Here is an 18,573-nt window from a genome sequence, read left to right as displayed (position 1 = left end):
CTCTGGTCTTCCTCAGTAGACTGACCCAGTGTTGACGTCACACTTCAAAGAAGCCATGTGACAAGCTTCACTGGGTCAGTCTACTGAGGAAGACGAGAGTGACTGGTCGAAAGCTCTTGGTGAGAGAACTTTTGTGTTGGACCAAAAGTTTTAACTTAAAACATGCCTTTCCTTGTGTGTTTTCTTCAAGATGTAAGTGCTGTTTTCTTGAAGTTTCAGTTGCTAAAAAATGTTGTCACGTTTCCTACAATTTATCGTCTTGTGTTTCAGCTGGAATTTGGACGATTCTGACGTTAGGTATAGGAGGGGGAGGGCATCCGGAGGATGGAATAGCCAACACCCCAGCATTAGCCAATCAGAGCTTGTTGCTGCTGCTAGTTTTAGCCAATCACTGTGGGAATGACAAAGACACCAGAAACCCGTACAGAGAAGCCCTAATTTCGTTTGTAAATATTCCAGGTAAGAATGCTTCTGGTCCAATGAATAAATGTTTACGTGTTTAAAGTTAAAACTTTTGGTCCAACACAAAAAGTTCTCACACCTAGAGGTTTCGACCAGTCACTCTGGTCTTCCTCAGTAGACTGACCCTGTGAAGCTTGTCACGTGGCTTCTTTGAAGTGTGACGTCAACAGATACCTTTGACCCAGTGTTGACGTCACACTTCAAAGAAGCCATGTGACAAGCTTCACTGTTACCGGTAAGTGTGTATTTGCAGAAACTATTTTTAAATTGCATTTTTTTTTATTATATTTTTAAACAAAAATTTGACATTCTGCAATATGGCAGAATACTGAAAAAAGTATTTCTACCACTGATCATCATACTGTTACACAATGCAAACATTTACGCCAAAAAGCAGTTACTCCAGCAACTGGATATGATTTTGGAAACGGTCAGACGTTTCAGCTAGTATCCACTAGCTTTCGTCAGTGACCTAGCTAGTATCCACTAGCATTCGTCAGTCACCAACAAAAGCTAGTGGATGCTACCTGAAATATCTGACCATTTCCAAAATCATATCCAGTTGCTTGAGCAACTGCTTTTTGACGTATCTTATTACCTGGATGTCTAACCTTCATAAATGCCGTACGGCCAAGCTTTGGAATTCCCTCCCTGACAAGTGTTTCCCACCAACCTACAATCTACAGGCTTTCAAATCAAACGTTCACCGCCATCTCTTGACATGGCCATGTTTCTCTCATATTTCTAGTTCAATGCCGAGAAGTGGTCGTATAGGCCTTGCATTGAACCACCCCGTTAAAAAAATTCTTTCTTATTTCACAGAGACGAGTACAGAAGCCCAGATCGATGCTTCCTTCAACATCAAGTTCGCGAGCCTGTATAACGCCATCTGTGGTCAACTGAACAACGACTCTACTATCCTCCTGTTGTACATACTGCTCCATAGGAACCAACACTTCAAAACCTTCGTCTTGTCAAGATTAAATATAGAAGCATTGGTAAGTCATAGATCTCTTGGGCAGAACTTTTTTTAGCCTCCATAGCATGCCAAAAACTGGGGCTTTTGGGGGTCTTCAGGGTCTTTGGGAGCTTTTATGTGCTATTTTCTGATTGTATATAGACAACATAGCCGGCCTGGTTGAATTACCCCCGTTTCTAGAACTGGGCTAACCAGAAAACAACCGAAGACCACCAAACCTTCAGTTCTATAATTAAGCCTGCTACGGAGGCTTAATTTCTTGATACAAATAATGAAGCAAGTTTTCAAGATGTTAGTCTTCTTAAATCCTAAGAGCTTTCATCAACATTATAGGTTGCAGTACTCAACAAGACTGCTAGATGGCACTTCTGCATTGACTTACGTGTATGTTTCCCCAGGTGTTGCCCATCCTGCAGACCCTGTACCACGTAGCAGACAGAAGTTCCCATCACATCTACATGAGATGTGCGGTACTCAGCAAAACTGCTAGATGGCACTGTTGCATTGACTGTAAATGTTTGCCATATTTCCCCAGGTACTGCCCATCCTACAGACCCTGTACCATGTAGCAGACAGAAGTTCTCACCACATCTACATGAGATGTGCAATACTCAGCAAAACTGCTAGATCGATGGCACTGTTGCATTGACTGTAAATGTTGTCCATGTTTCCCCAGGTGTTGCCCATCCTATACACTGTTACTAACAGTGTTAGTGTACTACTACTTTGTAGCAGATAGAAGATTCCATCACATCTACATGTACATGTATATGGCTCTCAATATTATGAGATGTGCAATACTCAACAAAACTGCTAGATGGCACTGTTGCATTGTCTGTTATATGTTTCCCCAGGTGTTGCCCATCCTACAGACCCTGTACCATGTAGCAGACAGAAGTTCTCACCACATCTACATGGCTCTTATCATCATCCTTATCCTCAGTGAAGATGACGCTTTCAGCAAGTCTGTACATGAAATAGTAAGTATACACTCTACAGTAGTGCTGCAGGGCTCAAAGTTCATTTTTGGGAATACTAGTAGGTGCACTGGTGCACTCAACCTAAAAATTAGGTGCACATAAAATTGTTTGGGTGCATCATATAAAACAGAACCTAATTACAGATCCTACTGCTCCTCTTCTGAGCTTGAATCTGAAATGGGAGCTAACTTGAAATTCTTAAACAAGTACTACAACAAACATTTTATTATTTTTCTGACACTTAGTTGCCAAGAATATCCTGTATACTGATATAATTTGATATGTACAAAAATACCTACGAAAATATTTTGGTGCACCAGTTTGGTGCCCCCACAGTTTACTTTTCTTAATGTATTTTACCAACTCAGATGAACTTTCATGCTAACTACAGTTTCTGTTTTGTTGCAGATCCTGAAGTCAGTTCCCTGGTACACAGAGAGAACGTTACACAAAGTCAGCCTGGGGGGTCTACTCATCCTGGTGGTCATCAGGACTATACAGTTCAACATTACACGGATGAGGGTGGGGGCAACTTATTTGTTTCTTTAGTTGACAGATCTCCATTTAGTACAGTGAGTACAATATGTGGGGTCTTGTGGCATAATGGCAGAGCGTTTGGCTCAGAACCAAGAGGTCCCGGGTTCGAACCCTGCGAGTCTTGGCCATTCAAGTCAAAGTCAATAGACTTGTGTTTTACTCTATTGTTTGAGATTTACCACATTTGTGGAAGGACCAACGTAACAGGTGACAAACACCTGTGAGTGAAGTGAGGAAATAGTTCCCTTCCCACAGCACTATTTCCTTCAGGGATTTGAACCCAGAACCTTCAGATTCTGAGTCAACAACCTTAAAGGCACTCTATGTAGTTTTTTGCGCAAAAATTTGAAATATTCTGATTATACCAAATTTCAGTGTTATTAACAGTTCCTATCACTTTTCAACACATTTGTGTCATTATTTCACATTTTTTACGTATATTTTGTCCGTTCAAACAGTCCCTGTTCGGTTCTCGGTGCCACCGGTTTGCTCTGGGCAACAACAACAACATACAGGGGTTGCCCCCCCCCCCCCCCCCCTGGGGTGGCTAATTGGCCCGGGCATGCCAGGCTTGATTGACAGGGGCACATGTGACAAGATATAGCCTCCTTAGAAAACACTAATATCTTTCACATGAGGTGGAATATAATTATCAACTTGGAGTATTTTTTTGGGGCATGGATAAACTGTGGTCATTATCCCTTCAATAGAGATAAAAACATCAGGTAAACGATTAGATATTTCAGAAACTGGTAAGCTATCAACTGACACCCCACTGGGATGTAGGTCAAACCACTGGCAGTGGACAATACCATATGTGCTGTGTGGCCAGAGATTGAATAGAAGATCATTCACAGTTTTCTAAGCTTCTAAGGAGCAAGAATGTTGTATTTTTTGTTGCGGAGTATGATTTTGGAATACTTAAGGGTTAAGTCAATGTACTATGTAAAGAAAAGAAAGAAAAATATACTTTTTGAATTGTCAAAAAACTACATAGAGTGCCTTTAACCACAAGCAAGGCCACCTTGCTGCCATGTTTTGGGTAGTAATAATTTTTCCCTTCTCTTCCTAGGATAAGTACCTGCACACCAACTGTCTGGCAGCCCTGGCCAACATGTCTGCACACTTCCACTCACTACATCAGTATGTGGCACAGAGAATTATCAGGTAAGCATAACTTCATCCTAGCTTTGTTATATTTACCTTCGCAGAAGGAAAACATATTGTGTTTGGTCTGTTTCTTCATCCTCTCCAAACAAATAAGGTCAATGACCTGGACCAGATGACTGTCACCATGGTAACTGGTGCAGTAGCAGACACCCTGTGGTGTTGGGTTAAATTATGTAGCAAGTGGCAGGACAGAGTTGAAGGGGATGATCACTATATATTTCAATGTGTTTGAGTAAGAATAAACAGAGCATTAGTTTGTGTTGGTAAATATTATGAATGTGCTTTGCAAATATGATCTTTCTAATTCTATGCTACATTAGACTAGATAGAATATTGATAGATAGAATACTACTGACATTCTTTTTTATTTCATGTTGTGTCAATGATATTTATCTTTTTTTTTTGTCCCCAGCTTGTTTGAGCTCCTGTGTAAGAAACACAGTAAATTCCTAGAGCTGGTGACCTCGCCTGACCCCACAGTCAAACATCTACAGGACTATGTAAGTAACATCGGTAACGTCAAGACTATGCATGATTTACAAATGTAATAAACTGGTGATGTACATGTACCAACCACTAAGTCCTGATACCAGCCCAGAAAAGAACAAGAAACAGCCATGCCTTCAAGTACTAGAGTTATCAACCAAGGATTGACGTGTTCAAAAACTCGTATTTTCTCATAACTTTCATGGAGTGGAACTCGTTGCCACCAAGCACAGTTAGGGCATTATCACTAGATAGGGTTAAACAATGACTACAATGAAATGTGCAAAGATTGAGTGTAAGAAGTTGTTCGTTGTAATGTAGCCAGCTGCCCACGTGCCTGTGAAGCTGGTGTGTTACGCCAAATGGTCATACATTGTACTTACAAGTCTTATGACTTGTTTAGAGTTAAGACTTTTGGTCCAACACTCTGGTCTTCCTCTGTAGACTGACCCAGTGAAGCTTGTCACGTGGCTTCTTTGAAGTGTGACGTCAATACTGGGTCAAAGTTATCAAAAGTCTTATGACTATGTACACATCATGAAATTGACATTTGGGACTAAAGCCCTGCACCTTTGGTCCTTTACAGACCCAGGACCTGGCCATCCTTGAGGAGGTAATCAGGATGGTGCTGGAGATCATCAACTCGTGTCTGACCAGCTCCCTGCAGCACAACCCTCACCTTGTGTACGCACTCCTGCACAAGAGACATCTGTTCGAACAGTTTCGCACTCACCACACCTTCCAAGACATCATACAGAACATTGATACGGTAAGTTTTAACATATGCATGCTGTTAGCTGTGAAATAGTTCAGCTGCAGCACAACCCACACCTTGTGTACGCACTCCTGCACAAGAGACATCTGTTCGAACAGTTTCGCACTCACCACACCTTCCAAGACATCATACAGAACATTGATACGGTAAGTTTTAACATATGCATGCTGTTAGCTGTGAAATAGTTCAGCTGCAGCACAACCCACACCTTGTGTACGCACTCCTGCACAAGAGACACCTGTTTGAACAGTTCCGCACTCATCACAAATTCCAGGACATTATACAGAATATTGATACGGTAAGTTTTAACATTTGCATGCTGTTAGCTGTGAAATAGTTCAGCTGCAGCAGAACCCACACCTTGTGTACGCTCTCCTGCACAAGAGACACCTGTTCGAACAGTTTCGCACTCACCACACCTTTCAGGACATCATACAGAACATTGATACGGTAAGTTTTAACATATGCTGTATGTTAACTGTGAACTATTTATATGAAATAAAGACTGAGCTTTAACTTCCAACACTAGATACAGAATTGGGACTTACCCCAAATTTTCGGTTGACTCCATCAACCTTGTTCACGGAATGGACCCGTCTACTCTTGGAACGTGACGTCAGAGACACATGACCGTAGTAGCGGGTCATATGTGCCAGATGTTGGAAGTTAAAGTTCAGTCTTTATTTCAAAATGATTTGTACCAACACAGATGAACTTTCATGCTAAGTGAACTATTTATGTTTACCTTTGCAGAAGAAAATATATTGTTATTGCTCTGTTTCTTCTTCTTCCTCTCCTTTTTCTTCTCCAAACAAATAAGGTCAATGACCAGAACCAGATGTCTGGCACCATGGTAACAGGTGTTGGGTTACATCATGTTGCAATTTTATAGCAGGAGGGATTTAGCCTCCTCTCACCATATATATAGATAGACAGATATAGATATATAGATATAGAAAATACCATATCATAATGCTAGGCCCCTACTGGCTGACTTTGGTACTGCAGGAGGACTGTTCTGATTTGAACTTTGAACCTTGACCTTTCCCAGGTGATCACGTACTTCAACTCTAAGATGGAGCAGTGTCCCACACGACCTTCAGAACCACACGAGGTGTTAGAGGTCATTGAACTGGGCGCCAGGCAGTGGCCTAGAGACAGACTCAAGGTTTGTTTGTTTGTTTATTTATCTGTATCGCAGTAGGTGGCTTAGCTATTTCTTTTACACCCAATAACCCAAGACATACAATTATTTTACAACAATGAAACAATCCTGCACAAACACTTTGGCAGAATGTACTGTGCTTGTGTGAAACTTGGTAAACTTTAACCTAGTAAAACTGCTGATTGGATACATAAAAGTGACTTCTAAGTATAAACCTTCTCATGAAGTATGAATATAACAACAATATACTAGAGACTTGTATAGTCTTGTATGTACGTAAATGAAATAAGAAAAACTTAAACATGTATCACTTCTGCAGATGATTTTTTCTGAAGAAAGTATATTACATGTACATTGACTGTACAATGTAATATACAATGTATATAACTTGCTGCTAGGGTTACACAACTATCCATCGGTGGCAGTGTCGAATATTAACCTATAAAAAATTCTGTACGCAGTCTGTCCTCTCTGTGGAAGACTAGCTGTTCAGTAAGCTAGGTAAAACAGGTTCGAGATTGGTTTCACCTCTCACTCTGACCCCAGCACGTCCTGTATAACCGTGACCGTATGGTCCTCCGAGTCCGTCACGATCAGCTGCCCCTGCGTTGCCATGGCAACGGCACACGGCTTGGCCATCCCCGTGGCAACGTGTCCGAGGAACGCGCCGTTCCCGTCGAAGATTTCCACGCGGCTGTTACCGCTGTCGGCCACAATGATGTTGTTTCCAGAACCGTCCGAGCACAAGCCGCACGGATTTTTCAGCTGACCGTCTGATTGGCCCTCCCCACCAAACTTGACCAATAGCTGCTCGCTCTGGTTGTACTTGTAGACGTAGTGGTCCTTGAAGTCCGACACGAGAATGTTTCCCTGTAAGTCGACGCTGGTATATTGCGGGTACTCCATCCCCTGCTGCCTACCCACAGTTCTTAGGAGGACCCCCTCCGGGGTGAACACCTGTAAGAAGGGTGAAGAGCACATTTTAACGTCATCTTTTCTACTAGGTAGCATTTTGTTGATCTTTTTGTGATGGCTAGCTTAGCCATTTTTACACTGAAGCTGAAGTACCTAATACCAGCCCAGAAGAGAACAAGAAATAGCCATGCCCTCAAGTTCCAGAGTTATCAACCAAGGATTGAGGCGTTCAAGAATTCATTCTGTCCTAGAACTATCGCAGAGTGGAACTCGCTGTCACCAAGTACAGTAGGGGCATTGTCATTAAATAGCTTTAAACAATGTCTAGAGTTAGAAGTTTAAGGGTTAGGTTTAACAAGTCGATTGGTGTAATATAGCCAGCTGCCGCCCCGCCGCGTGCCTGCATCCATTTTTAAAGAACCTAGCTGAAAACCACCTCAGCTACATACCTGCAGTTCCCCCTCAAACTGCCAGAGGTCACTGCTGGCCTGTGTGTCGGACTGGGTGATGAGGAGGTGGTTGGTGGTGGGGTGGATGGCTATGCCTCGGATCAACCCTGTGTGTGCCAGGCTGATTTCTTTCAGCACCCTACCCTGTTAACAGGGAGAGAAAAAAACAAACTATTTTGTACGAGACTGTAAGAAAGGATATTGCCACCTAAATGTTAGTACTAGTAGTTAGGGCATCGATTTCATCACTACTAGTAGATGGCTTTCAATACTCTCCAAGCAGAGGTTGTGGGGGAATGATCATTTAGCCTTTTATATATGGCTGCTTTTTTGTCTTTAGCCCCACCACCCGTCGGTGGCCGGCAACCTCTGGCTAATGGATACTGTCTTGCCACCAAAGGGATCTGCTTGGAGATTAGGCTTTCAACAGTGTTTAGAGTTAGATGTTCAAAGGCTAGGTGTAACAAGTTGTTTGGTGTGCCTGCGAAGCTGGTGTGTTATGCCGAGGGGCGGTTATACCAGCTATACAGCAGCAGATACTGTTCATAGGAAGTGCACGATATACATGTACAGTGTGCATGTATAGTAAAGGGAAAGTCGTAGCAATCTACTTTCCATGCTTACATACCTGTTCTCTGCTGAGCTGTACAGCATAGTAGTCAGACTGACTCTCGGTGTGCCCCACCACCCACAGGTTCCCCTCTCTGTCTATGGCTACATCGTACGGGAACACCTTCCGTCCATCTGACGTGACCGTCAGAAACGCGCTAACAAACTCTCCCTCCATCGTGAAACCTTGGACACGAGCGTTGATGTAGTCTGCTACAAAGATCACCCCTTCATCCGACACCGCAACCCCACGCGGTCTGTCGAACTTCCCTTCCTCTGCCCCCTTTCCGCCAAATGTGACGCTCCGAGACGGAACCTGGCGTAGGTCACCGTGGTTACGGTCGAAGACCTCTTCGTCGTGACTTGCAGGTGGTTCTGGGATTGCGAATGACGGGATCGAAAATGACTGCGAAAAGATGTACCCTACTATGGACGTGGTGTCAACATTGTCGTCAGTGGGGTTGAAGACTGCCACTTGTGGTTGTTTGGGTGTAGGGGCTTGTTTGTCCCTGTATTTCCCCACCATGCTTGTAAGAAGGGCTTCGTGTTGTAACAGGTTGTTTCCACCCAATGTGATGTCTTCGTCTGCGTTCTCGCAAACTTTGGAAAGCTCGGAAACTTCGGCGAGAACCCCCGATAGTTGATCTTGTATGGCGTCCACATTCCGTTTGTGAATGTCGTCCACTTGCGACAGTAGTCCTTCTTTTGCTTTGACGAGCTTCTGTATGATACGATCGAACGCTGCAGAAATGTTGGTCTCTGTGTCCTGTTTTTGTTTGCTCAAGAGTTCTTCAGTCGCTCTGAAACCTTGGACAACTTTGCCGTATTTTTCCAGGATGGCCCTTCCCTGGTTGACCAATGCCTGGACAGCAGGGGTCCTTTCTTGCGAGGCTTTCTTCAGTGTCGTGGTTGGGTGCCCGTCGTGAGGTCCCTCCAAACACGCCTCGCAAACAGGCACCTGGCACTGCTTACAGAACACCCTGAACTCTTCATAGTCATGAAGTCCACATCTGTAGTAGTAGTAGTAGAAATAGTAGTGTTACTAGTAATAGTAATTGTGTAGTACACGTAGTAGTAGTGAAGTTACTGTAGTAGTAGTAGTAGTAGTAGTGTAGTTACTGTAGTAGTAGTAGTAGTAGTACTGTAGTTACTGTAGTAGTAGTAGTAGCAGTGACTGTAGTAGTAGTGATAGTAGTAGTAGTAGTACAGTAGTTACTGTAGTAGTAGTAGTAGTAGTACTGTAGTTACGGTAGTAGTAGTCGTAGTCGTAGTAGTAGTAGTAGTAGTAGTACAGTGAAACCTGTATCCAACAACCCCTTAAGGGATCATTGAAAAATGAGGGCCTGCAAGGGGGGGTCCCGACAACGCTCTACGCTGAATTCGGAAACCTCTCGATTATGCTTTACGATAAATTCCAAGTGGCTACAACGCATTACATAGAATTAAAACTGCTAATACTCTCTACGCAAAATGCGAAGAGCGGTCCGTCTACGCTCTACGTAGAATTAAAACGGCCGATTACGCTCTACGGAAAAGGGCTTGCGGGCCCCCAAAAATGGTTGTTGACTGTGAGTGGTTGGTAGGTACAGTTGTGGGGGAAGCTGTTGGCTAGTAGCCAAGTTGTGGCCCAGGCCAAATTGCCAGGCTTATTTACACAATACACAAAGACACCAGCCGGTAGAATATATTACACCTACACAAAACTGTAATGTAAATGTACATAGCACTTCAGCAGAATGTTTTGTTTTAGGTCGTATATGTGTAACTTAGGATGACATCCCATCTATGGTTCTCAAAATGTTGTATCAGAAAAGATATGGGCAATGGGCAAAGATTTGATGCACGGACCAAGCATCCAATAAAAAAAAAGTGAAAAATCCAGGTTTTGTGAAAGCGCATTCGAAATTCTGGAGTGGGGTTGATCCAACGTAAAGAACTGACCAGATTGTTATCGATGTTACTTTTGTTAAAGTTTCATAAATTTTAAAAACTTGATAACAGTGGAAGTAAAGTTCACCTGTAGTCCAATTTGAAGGCTTAATAATAATTATCATTATTATTATACTTTTCTCTAGGAATGAAACATAATTACTTTTTGCTGACATTCTACTCTTTTTTTTGCACCCAAAAAATTTTTTGTTCACCCAATTTTTAGGTTGGGTACACCTGCCCAAAAACGAATTTCGAGCCCTGAATGATTACCTGAAGTCCAATTTGAACGCTTCAGACACCAAAACAACTTTGAAAAATAAAACTTTTCTATCATTGGACAAATGGTTTTGATTCAGTGGGAACATCACGTATAATCTTTGCCTATTTTCGGCATGTTGACCACTGTCAGAGGGCAACAAAATTTCTTTTTTTTTTCTAAAATCAGGCAAAAATTAATGCGCGTGCTGATGTCATCCATAAAAATTATCTGCTGTGGCCTTATTAAATGGTAGAAACTTGGTCATGGCAGAAAGGAACCGTTCAATATCCACCTAAAGTCTAGCTCGAAGGCTTCGGACACCCCCTGACTGCGTAGCTGGTCACACAGGTTGACTATCCTCCGGTCGCAGTCCGGTAAACACGACACCCCGGCGGCCGGGAGGTGGGAGGGCTGGCGACAGGTCGGGCACCTGAAGGGCTGCTGGGTGGATGCCCACCTCTCCAGACAGTGTTGGCAGAACGAGTGTTTACCTGGAAAAACAATGGGGAAAACAAATACTAAGTACATAAAACAAGCTGCTAGGTGGCTTAAACTCGTGTCACATTCCTTAGCACAAGAGCTATACCATTGCAAAATTCATGACTGGGTGTTTGGCTGTGTGGATGCCCTAGCCTCTACCAGGCTTGAGGGCACGGCTGGAATTATAGTAGAAATCGGCCCGAAATAGAGAGATAACACGCCGAGGGAGTTTAGCCATCCAGTTTACAGTTTGCCGGCCCACAAGCCTGTGGAATATCGCTATGTTCAAAGGCAATAAAACTAATCCACTCGTTTTCTGTACAAAGACAGTAGCTTCGGAGTTCAGATCATTTAAGCCGTAAATTAATTTACGCGCGGTGGGGCGCGTCCGGCAGACCGGCGGCTTCTTCAGGCCAAAGGTCAAATTACGCGTTGCATCAAAACGCATATTCGAGAGTCTCTGTTCCTTATTTTCAAGATAATTTAGCAAAGCTAGTGATAATTATCGATGTAAATAATCCAGTGCATCTGCCTGCCCCTGTCGCAGCGCGCCGTACTCGAAAACATCTCTGCCAACACGTAAAACGCGGTCCATCGTACACTGGCACTAGTATATACTGTCATCAAAATAAACACTGACCAGACCGCAGAATTGTAGTAGCAGAGATTGACCGTTATTTGAAATTTCCTGGTGACCTTTGACACTTCCTGTCACATGTTACACGGTCGCCGTCGCTCCTGACAGTTCCGTCACGGTCCGGTCGCAGAGCAATAAAAGGGTAATTTAGCTACTTGGCACCTATTAGATAGCGATTAGTGGACTTCAAAGAACATAGCGATATTCCACAGGCTTGTGGGCCGGCAAACTGTAAACTGGATGGCTAAACTCCCTCGGCGTGTTATCTCTCTATTTCGGGCCGATTTCTACTATAATTCCAGCCGTGCCCTCAAGCCTGGTAGAGGCTATGGATGCCCACCTCTCCAGACAGTGTTGGCAGAACAAGTGGTTACCTGCAGAAAAAATGTGGAAAACAAGCTGCTAGGGGGCCCAAACTTGCATCACTTATTCTTGAGCCCAAGAGCTATCTACCATGCAAAATTCGTGACTTTAGCATGTCCGGATCATGAGATATCAAAACCAGAAGTTCTGCTGCAGTACCATTCTCCAGATAGTGCTGGCAGAATGAGTGTTTACCTGCACAAACAATTTTAGCATTAATGATTGTAACAAATTAGCCCTGTTGTAACAGTCACCATTCCAGGATTGAGGCCAGGAGTGTCTTTCTGTTTCTACCTCTTGTTTCCCTGTTACATCTAATCCTCTACCAGGCTTCGGGAGGCGGCTGGAAAGATTAGAAATCGGCCAAATAGAGAGATAACATGCTGGGGGAGTTTGGCTGCTGGAGAGAACAGGTGTGGAAAACAAGCTGCTATAGGCCTGTGGTAAAATTTCCTTGGGGGTATCTTGGGGCAAATTTCCTTACAGCAAATTAAGGAGCTAGCCTGTAAGCGTTAGGAGCTACCCTGTAGCAACAAGCTAGTCTGTATTGTATATTAAGTACCTTGGCCTTGGCAACAGTTGGGCACCCAGGCTAGGCTACAGAATTTATTCTTGGCTCTAAAAAACACAAGAAAGAGGCAAATCCTGCAGACAGTTTAAGTCTTACCTGCACAGGGAACAACTTTAGGCCTGGTGAGCAGCTCATGACAGATACCACAGGACAGCTCCTCCTGTATGAACTCCAATGAGCCAGATCTAGAGTACTTACGGGCGGCGGCCATGTTGGTGTTTGTTCTATTTGTAGAGGTCGAAGGTCGTCAGACAGCTACTATGCCTTCAGGCCACAGGTGGAATGTCTCTTTCACTGACTGATGTGTTTAGATTACTAATGGAAAGGGAGGGCTCCAAAAAAACATTGAACCTGACAGTAATTAGTAACAATGTTAAACTTTAATAACAACAGCATAATTAAATACACATTGTACATTTTTTGTACTGGTGGAAACCCGATACCCCTGTTGACAGTATGAAATCTTTGTTAAAAGTTCATTGCTCCTAGTCCTACAGCAACAGTTCAGTGACCTTCACCCACTTTCATGCTAATGTGTTAGTGGGACACGTACGCCAATGCCTTTGATGTCATGCATGAGCAATTATTGGGTATGGCTAATAGGTACAGGTGGAACAACAACTTTTTAAGGGCTCATATGATACCAAAACTGTTCTAGTACTGAGCATAAACTGACACACAAATAAATCATTGCTTAACTCATTATGAAGCAAGTTTAAACTGTAATATCCAACACAATAAATTGGACTCTCCCAAATTTTCGACTGTACAACTCCAGTCTTTGTCAAGGAATGAGCAATCCACCGCTTCCGTGACGTCACACAGATAACATTTGCATTTTCGTGACTGGATGAAGTCCACTGATATTTGAAAGTTGGAGTAATCCCCTAATCAGACAGTAAGGATTGTTTAGGACAAAGATTGTTGATACCAGTTCTGAGGTAGTTTTACCTGTTGTTCTTGTATAAACAATGGTACATTGTTGTGACTGTAGCAGTACTGGTATGTAGGGGAAAGGTCTGTGTTATTGTTCTATCTGGAGGCAATGACCCCATGTTTGGCAAGGATGTTGTTTTTGCCAGCCTGCACTGCTTTGTGTTGTCAGGGCTCGAAATCCCTTTTTTCTGCATACATGCACTGGTGCAGGTAATGTTGAAAACAAGGAGAAGTCGTAGACATCATCCCTCCATGAAATAGCTTGTTATTTTGTAATCTTTTGGTGTATTTCAATAGAGATATTATGAGTCAAACTTTGTTTTTATCAGCAGAATGATTTGTGGTGGCACTTTGTATTTAAAAAGCTGTCATGTGCAGGCATTTAGTGTCTTGTTACCATGGTTTGTTTACTTTGATGGCCAGCAGGTCATTTGCCTTAGCCTGGGTACCATCCCCAGTAGTATATTCGCAAACTCTATAACTGTTATAGAGTTTGCGAATATACTACTGGGGATGGTACCCAGGCTACATTTGCCTGTACATGTAGGTCAATGACCAGGCAAATGACCTGCAGACCAGACAAACAAGATTTATTTTCCTGCAGACTGTCTAGGGGTAAAAATAGATAGGGCTGCCTGGGTCTGACCTGCTAGCTGGAGGTATAAACAAAAACACTCTGTCCCAACTTTTGGGTCAAACAGACCATCCTATTATGAAGTAGGGGTGAAAAAGTGAAAATCCTTTTAAATTAAGCAATAAAAATATGCGACAACCTGCTAATGCACTCCAAAACACAAAGAGACTCAACAACTACCCACATACCAAAAATCATACCAAACCATCCCCCAGATTTTCCAAACATTCAACACAAAAAGCCCAACATTAAACATTTTGTAAATATCAAACGCAAACAGCTAGGGGACCCAAATTTAAACCACTAAACCATGGTAATAACAACTACATGCTACCTTAATATCGCACAAACAGTCCATAACGCGAAAACAACAGAATAAAAAAATTAAACTGCAGTACCAAGGTCAATCACCAGGGGCTCAAAGTCAATCTACACAATCTCCAAGGCCCCATCCATCAATCTGCCAAATATCGTACAGTTCCTTCTCACCGATCTTCAGATATCAGACCAAACATGAAACGGAGTAAAAACAGTACCCCCATTTTCATGGAGGGTAATTACTTGCACCAGACAAGTTTTACCTGCACCAATCAGAATTTAGGTCAAAGTTGACGGAGGCTAGACATCCAGAGATAGGACATGTAAGGCCACACTGATTTAATTTTATGGATGGCATTTGCGCTTGCATTGATTTTCGCCTGTTCTCAAAAAAACAATAACCTCCTCTGAGGCTCTGGCCTGGGTACCTTCCTCTGTAGTCCATGGTAACTAATGACAATTGGAAGCTGGCGGTAACTACGTAGGATGGCACACAGGCCAGAGCCTTGTCTGAGGGTTTTTTTTGTTGAGAACAGGCGAAAATCAATGCAACCGTGGATGTCATCAATAAAATTAAATCATTCAGGGCATTACTGGCTGCCGACGCTCCACGGAACTCAAGAACTCAGTACAGTGCCAGCTCACAAATGGCCAGCATGTGCCAACATGTCGTAAAAGTCATTATGCACTCCAACAGATTCACACACCCCGGGCATGTATTTGCAATAAACTTTCTGTTTGTTTCTGCAGAAATTCCCGGAGCTGAGGTTCAAGTACGTTGAGGAGGAGCAGCCGGAGGAGTTCTTCATCCCGTACGTCTGGTCACTCGTGTTCCAGAAATCCCGCCTGCTCTGGGACCCCAACTCTGTACAGCTGTTTGTACCCGACACACAGTGACAAGGGCAAAGGGTAAAGGTCAAGGGCATGTCAAAGTTCAGACACAAGGCCAACAGGTCTAAGAAAAGTTGAATTATGTTGTTGAACTATCACAAAAAAGGATTACAATGGAAATAGATGAAAAGACAAAGGTCACAGGAAGGTCACTTTTCGGACCTAACACACATGCAGTGACAAGGGCAAAGGTCAAGGCATGTCAAAGTTCACACACAAAAAAGGTGACAGGTCAACAGGTCTAAAAAGTTGCATTACGTCATTGAACCATCACAAAAAGTGGATTACAACAGATAAAGGTGAAAGGACAAAGGTCATAAGTCAAAGTTTAGATTCAAAAGGTCACAAGGTGCAGCTGTGTTAAATATGTCAAAGGTCAAGTTCAGTATTGGTTGGAATATACAAGAGTAGATTACAACAAGATTCAACAATATAAGTCAATGTTTAAGTAAAAAAATACAAAAAAGGATATCTATGCTTGACTATACAGGTATCACATTAAAATAGGATTATAATGTTATAAATGAACAAAACATGGGTTTATTATCACCTGTTAACTTCATGTCGTCAAAAAGATGTTAGCTACATAAAATATGTAACAGTAAGCAAACCTGTTGTCAAGATGTGCTTTTTACTGTTGAGGAATTGACATGTTTTACCGGTTGTTTGTGTCATTTTTCACTTCTAACTTATTATTCTGTAAGTTGTGAAATACGAAAATATGAAGTTAAAACTTCTTTGTCAAGTTGAGATAGAGTTAGAGGGGTTTCATGATTTTTACGTTTTTTTCAGTCAGAGAATCAATGAAACATGTAACTTGAGTTTTGTGTCTAGGAAATAGTGCCACAGAAGTAGAATTTGTAGAATTTTGATTTGTCTTTTTTTTCTAGAATCTGTCTTAAATTTGACTCTTAGTTTTGTACTGTATCTTGTACTATGTCTTGACTCTATTTAGAAACATGTTAGAAAAGAGCAGCTAATTTCTGATGAAAGTCAGACATTTTTCTGTTACATTTAGCAAGTCTTTCGTAGTTTATAAGTTTATGTTGCTTTGACATATTGAGAAACATAGTTACATACTTGCATATGCCTATATTCTGAAAATTGAGATATTTAATATTATTTCAGCTTGTGGTATTGTAAAATGGCGAACTTGTAAAGCTACCAACATTTTATTTCATACCAGATACACAAAGATATACTCTAAGACTTATAATACGTATAATGAATGTAACTCATCCCAAATATTACGGCTACATTTTTTTACCACATGAATTGAAATTTCATGCTAATATAACGCCCTAGTATTTAATAGGTATCTTCTTCATTCATATGTTTATGTTGCACTTTTTGGGCTTAAACTGTTATAAGTGAATCCCATAGCAAACTAGCAGGACTGAAATGTTACTACTAGTAACTGTCGGTTATTGACAGTCACATTCAGTAACATTTCAGTAAAGCAGCTTAACTGTTACGGCTGCAATGCAACTGAAAAGTACTGATGCTTCCTAAGGATTATTCTGTCTGATCTGTTACTGACAGTTACTGTCTTGACAGTAATAACACACTACTGGCAATTACTGAAGTGCTACTGTAACTGCAAGACTAACTCAAAGGCCAAAGAAAAACTTGAGGATAACAGCAGCTTTTGCTAAATAACATTGACAATGTTCTGTCTCCAGTTTGAAACATCTATGCAGAGAAATTGTGGAATGTATCGCTCTGTCAAAAACTTTATGTATTTCTGAATAAAGATAATTTCATGCTGACCAAAAATCCAATGTTGACCAGGTCAGAGGTCACTGTTTGGAGAAGAAGAAGAAGAAACTAAGCAAAAACAACATGCATAATGAAAAGATTGGTCAGAATTTTGGCCAACAAAGCTAACTCCTTTTGGCACTGGAATGTGTATGTTTAGCAACTTGTACAGCAAAAATGTCAAATCTTTTGGATGTTAAAAACATTTTTATGTCAGTTACTTTTCCCCGAACATAATTCTTTACCGTAAAATGTTGAACAAAGCATTTGAATGTGGGCAAATCTTCCAGAAAAGGCTATTGACAGTTGCATAGGCATATGTTAGAAAGATAGTCATGTTTAAGAGTTATGGAAAGAAGTATTTGATGCACCTATTTTTCTTAATAGTTTGAATTTAACAAGCTTCTTGTATTCAAAAGTATTGTAAACGAAAAAAATAGTCCAGTGCCAGTCATAAACATGTACATCTGTGTAGTTTCATTGTACAGACATGCAGCTAATATGATGTTGTAAATAAACAGTTCTTTTTTGTACACAGTTGCATCGCATCTATTTCTAGTTTTCCTTGCGTGTGCGGGTTTTATTTCATACTTTACGTAATTAATATTCAGAGCTACATTTGGTAAAGAATTTTATCATTTTATCATTTTCTTCCTAAATAAAAACATAGTTCCTATGACTACATGTAAGTCTTGCTCGAGTTGCTAATAGCAGTGATTGCCACCCCCAAACTGACCCATAGCTATAAAGACAAGTAAATTTGTTAGAGACCAAACCCCCCATGCACACCCTTTGGGGCACAGGAAGGATAGCCTGCAAAGTAGCCCTAGCCCTGCCCATCTTTTCCATAAACCCTAAGCCTGCCAGGATAGCCAGCCTTTTCCGTAAACCCAATCTAACATACTTCTTGTTATTTCTAAGTGGACAGCATTCGAAATGTTGACAGTACGTTATATGTTAATCTATATACCATTATTCTGGCAATATCGGTGAGTAACGGGCATATCATATTTAAAGGACAACTTTTTTTTCTATCAGTAGACGAATCAAAAGCGCCATCTAACGGCAGTGTTAGTACTCGCAGTCAACCCCACAGTGCGTCGCTGTAGTTCACATAACCTCCGCTAGGGGTCAAAGAAAAAGTGATTTAAAAGGGAACGAACCGGCAAACTTCACAAGCTGTACCTTGGACTCAAACATAATCCATTTTATGTGCAATGCCTGTAACGTTGCACCTTACTTGAAATTTTGAAACGTCTTCATTCAT

At 41.8% G+C, this 18,573-nt stretch overlaps 2 protein-coding genes across 2 annotated transcripts in view; one reads left to right on the top strand and one right to left on the bottom strand.

The window, feature by feature from the left end:
• Positions 1–16,689, top strand: part of LOC109468828 (dymeclin-like) — a 21,403-nt gene extending 4,714 nt beyond the window's left edge. Inside the window, exons 8-16 of the mRNA XM_019767167.1 lie at positions 271–459; positions 1,285–1,460; positions 2,296–2,421; positions 2,830–2,943; positions 4,031–4,125; positions 4,541–4,628; positions 5,201–5,383; positions 6,441–6,557; positions 15,408–16,689. Coding sequence (XP_019622726.1) covers positions 271–459; positions 1,285–1,460; positions 2,296–2,421; positions 2,830–2,943; positions 4,031–4,125; positions 4,541–4,628; positions 5,201–5,383; positions 6,441–6,557; positions 15,408–15,554 — 1,235 coding nt within the window. The 3' untranslated portion in view covers positions 15,555–16,689. The remainder of the gene's footprint in view (positions 1–270; positions 460–1,284; positions 1,461–2,295; positions 2,422–2,829; positions 2,944–4,030; positions 4,126–4,540; positions 4,629–5,200; positions 5,384–6,440; positions 6,558–15,407) is intronic.
• Positions 6,914–13,428, bottom strand: LOC109468923 (tripartite motif-containing protein 2-like). Its single transcript, XM_019767304.1, has 5 exons — positions 12,866–13,428; positions 11,011–11,209; positions 8,547–9,537; positions 7,919–7,957; positions 6,914–7,511 (listed from the first exon to the last, which is right to left on the bottom strand). The coding sequence occupies exons 1-5, from the start codon at positions 12,978–12,980 to the stop codon at positions 7,086–7,088; spliced, it is 1,770 nt and encodes a 589-aa protein (XP_019622863.1). The 5' UTR covers positions 12,981–13,428; the 3' UTR covers positions 6,914–7,085.
• Positions 16,690–18,573: the final 1,884 nt, after the last annotated feature.

The sequence above is a fragment of the Branchiostoma belcheri genome, unplaced genomic scaffold, assembly GCF_001625305.1.
Source record: "Branchiostoma belcheri isolate BF01 breed outbred unplaced genomic scaffold, Haploidv18h27 scaffold2, whole genome shotgun sequence".
Taxonomy (NCBI): domain Eukaryota; kingdom Metazoa; phylum Chordata; class Leptocardii; order Amphioxiformes; family Branchiostomatidae; genus Branchiostoma; species Branchiostoma belcheri.
Note: the sequence above shows the minus strand (reverse complement) of the source record. Positions and strands in the feature narration are given on the sequence as shown.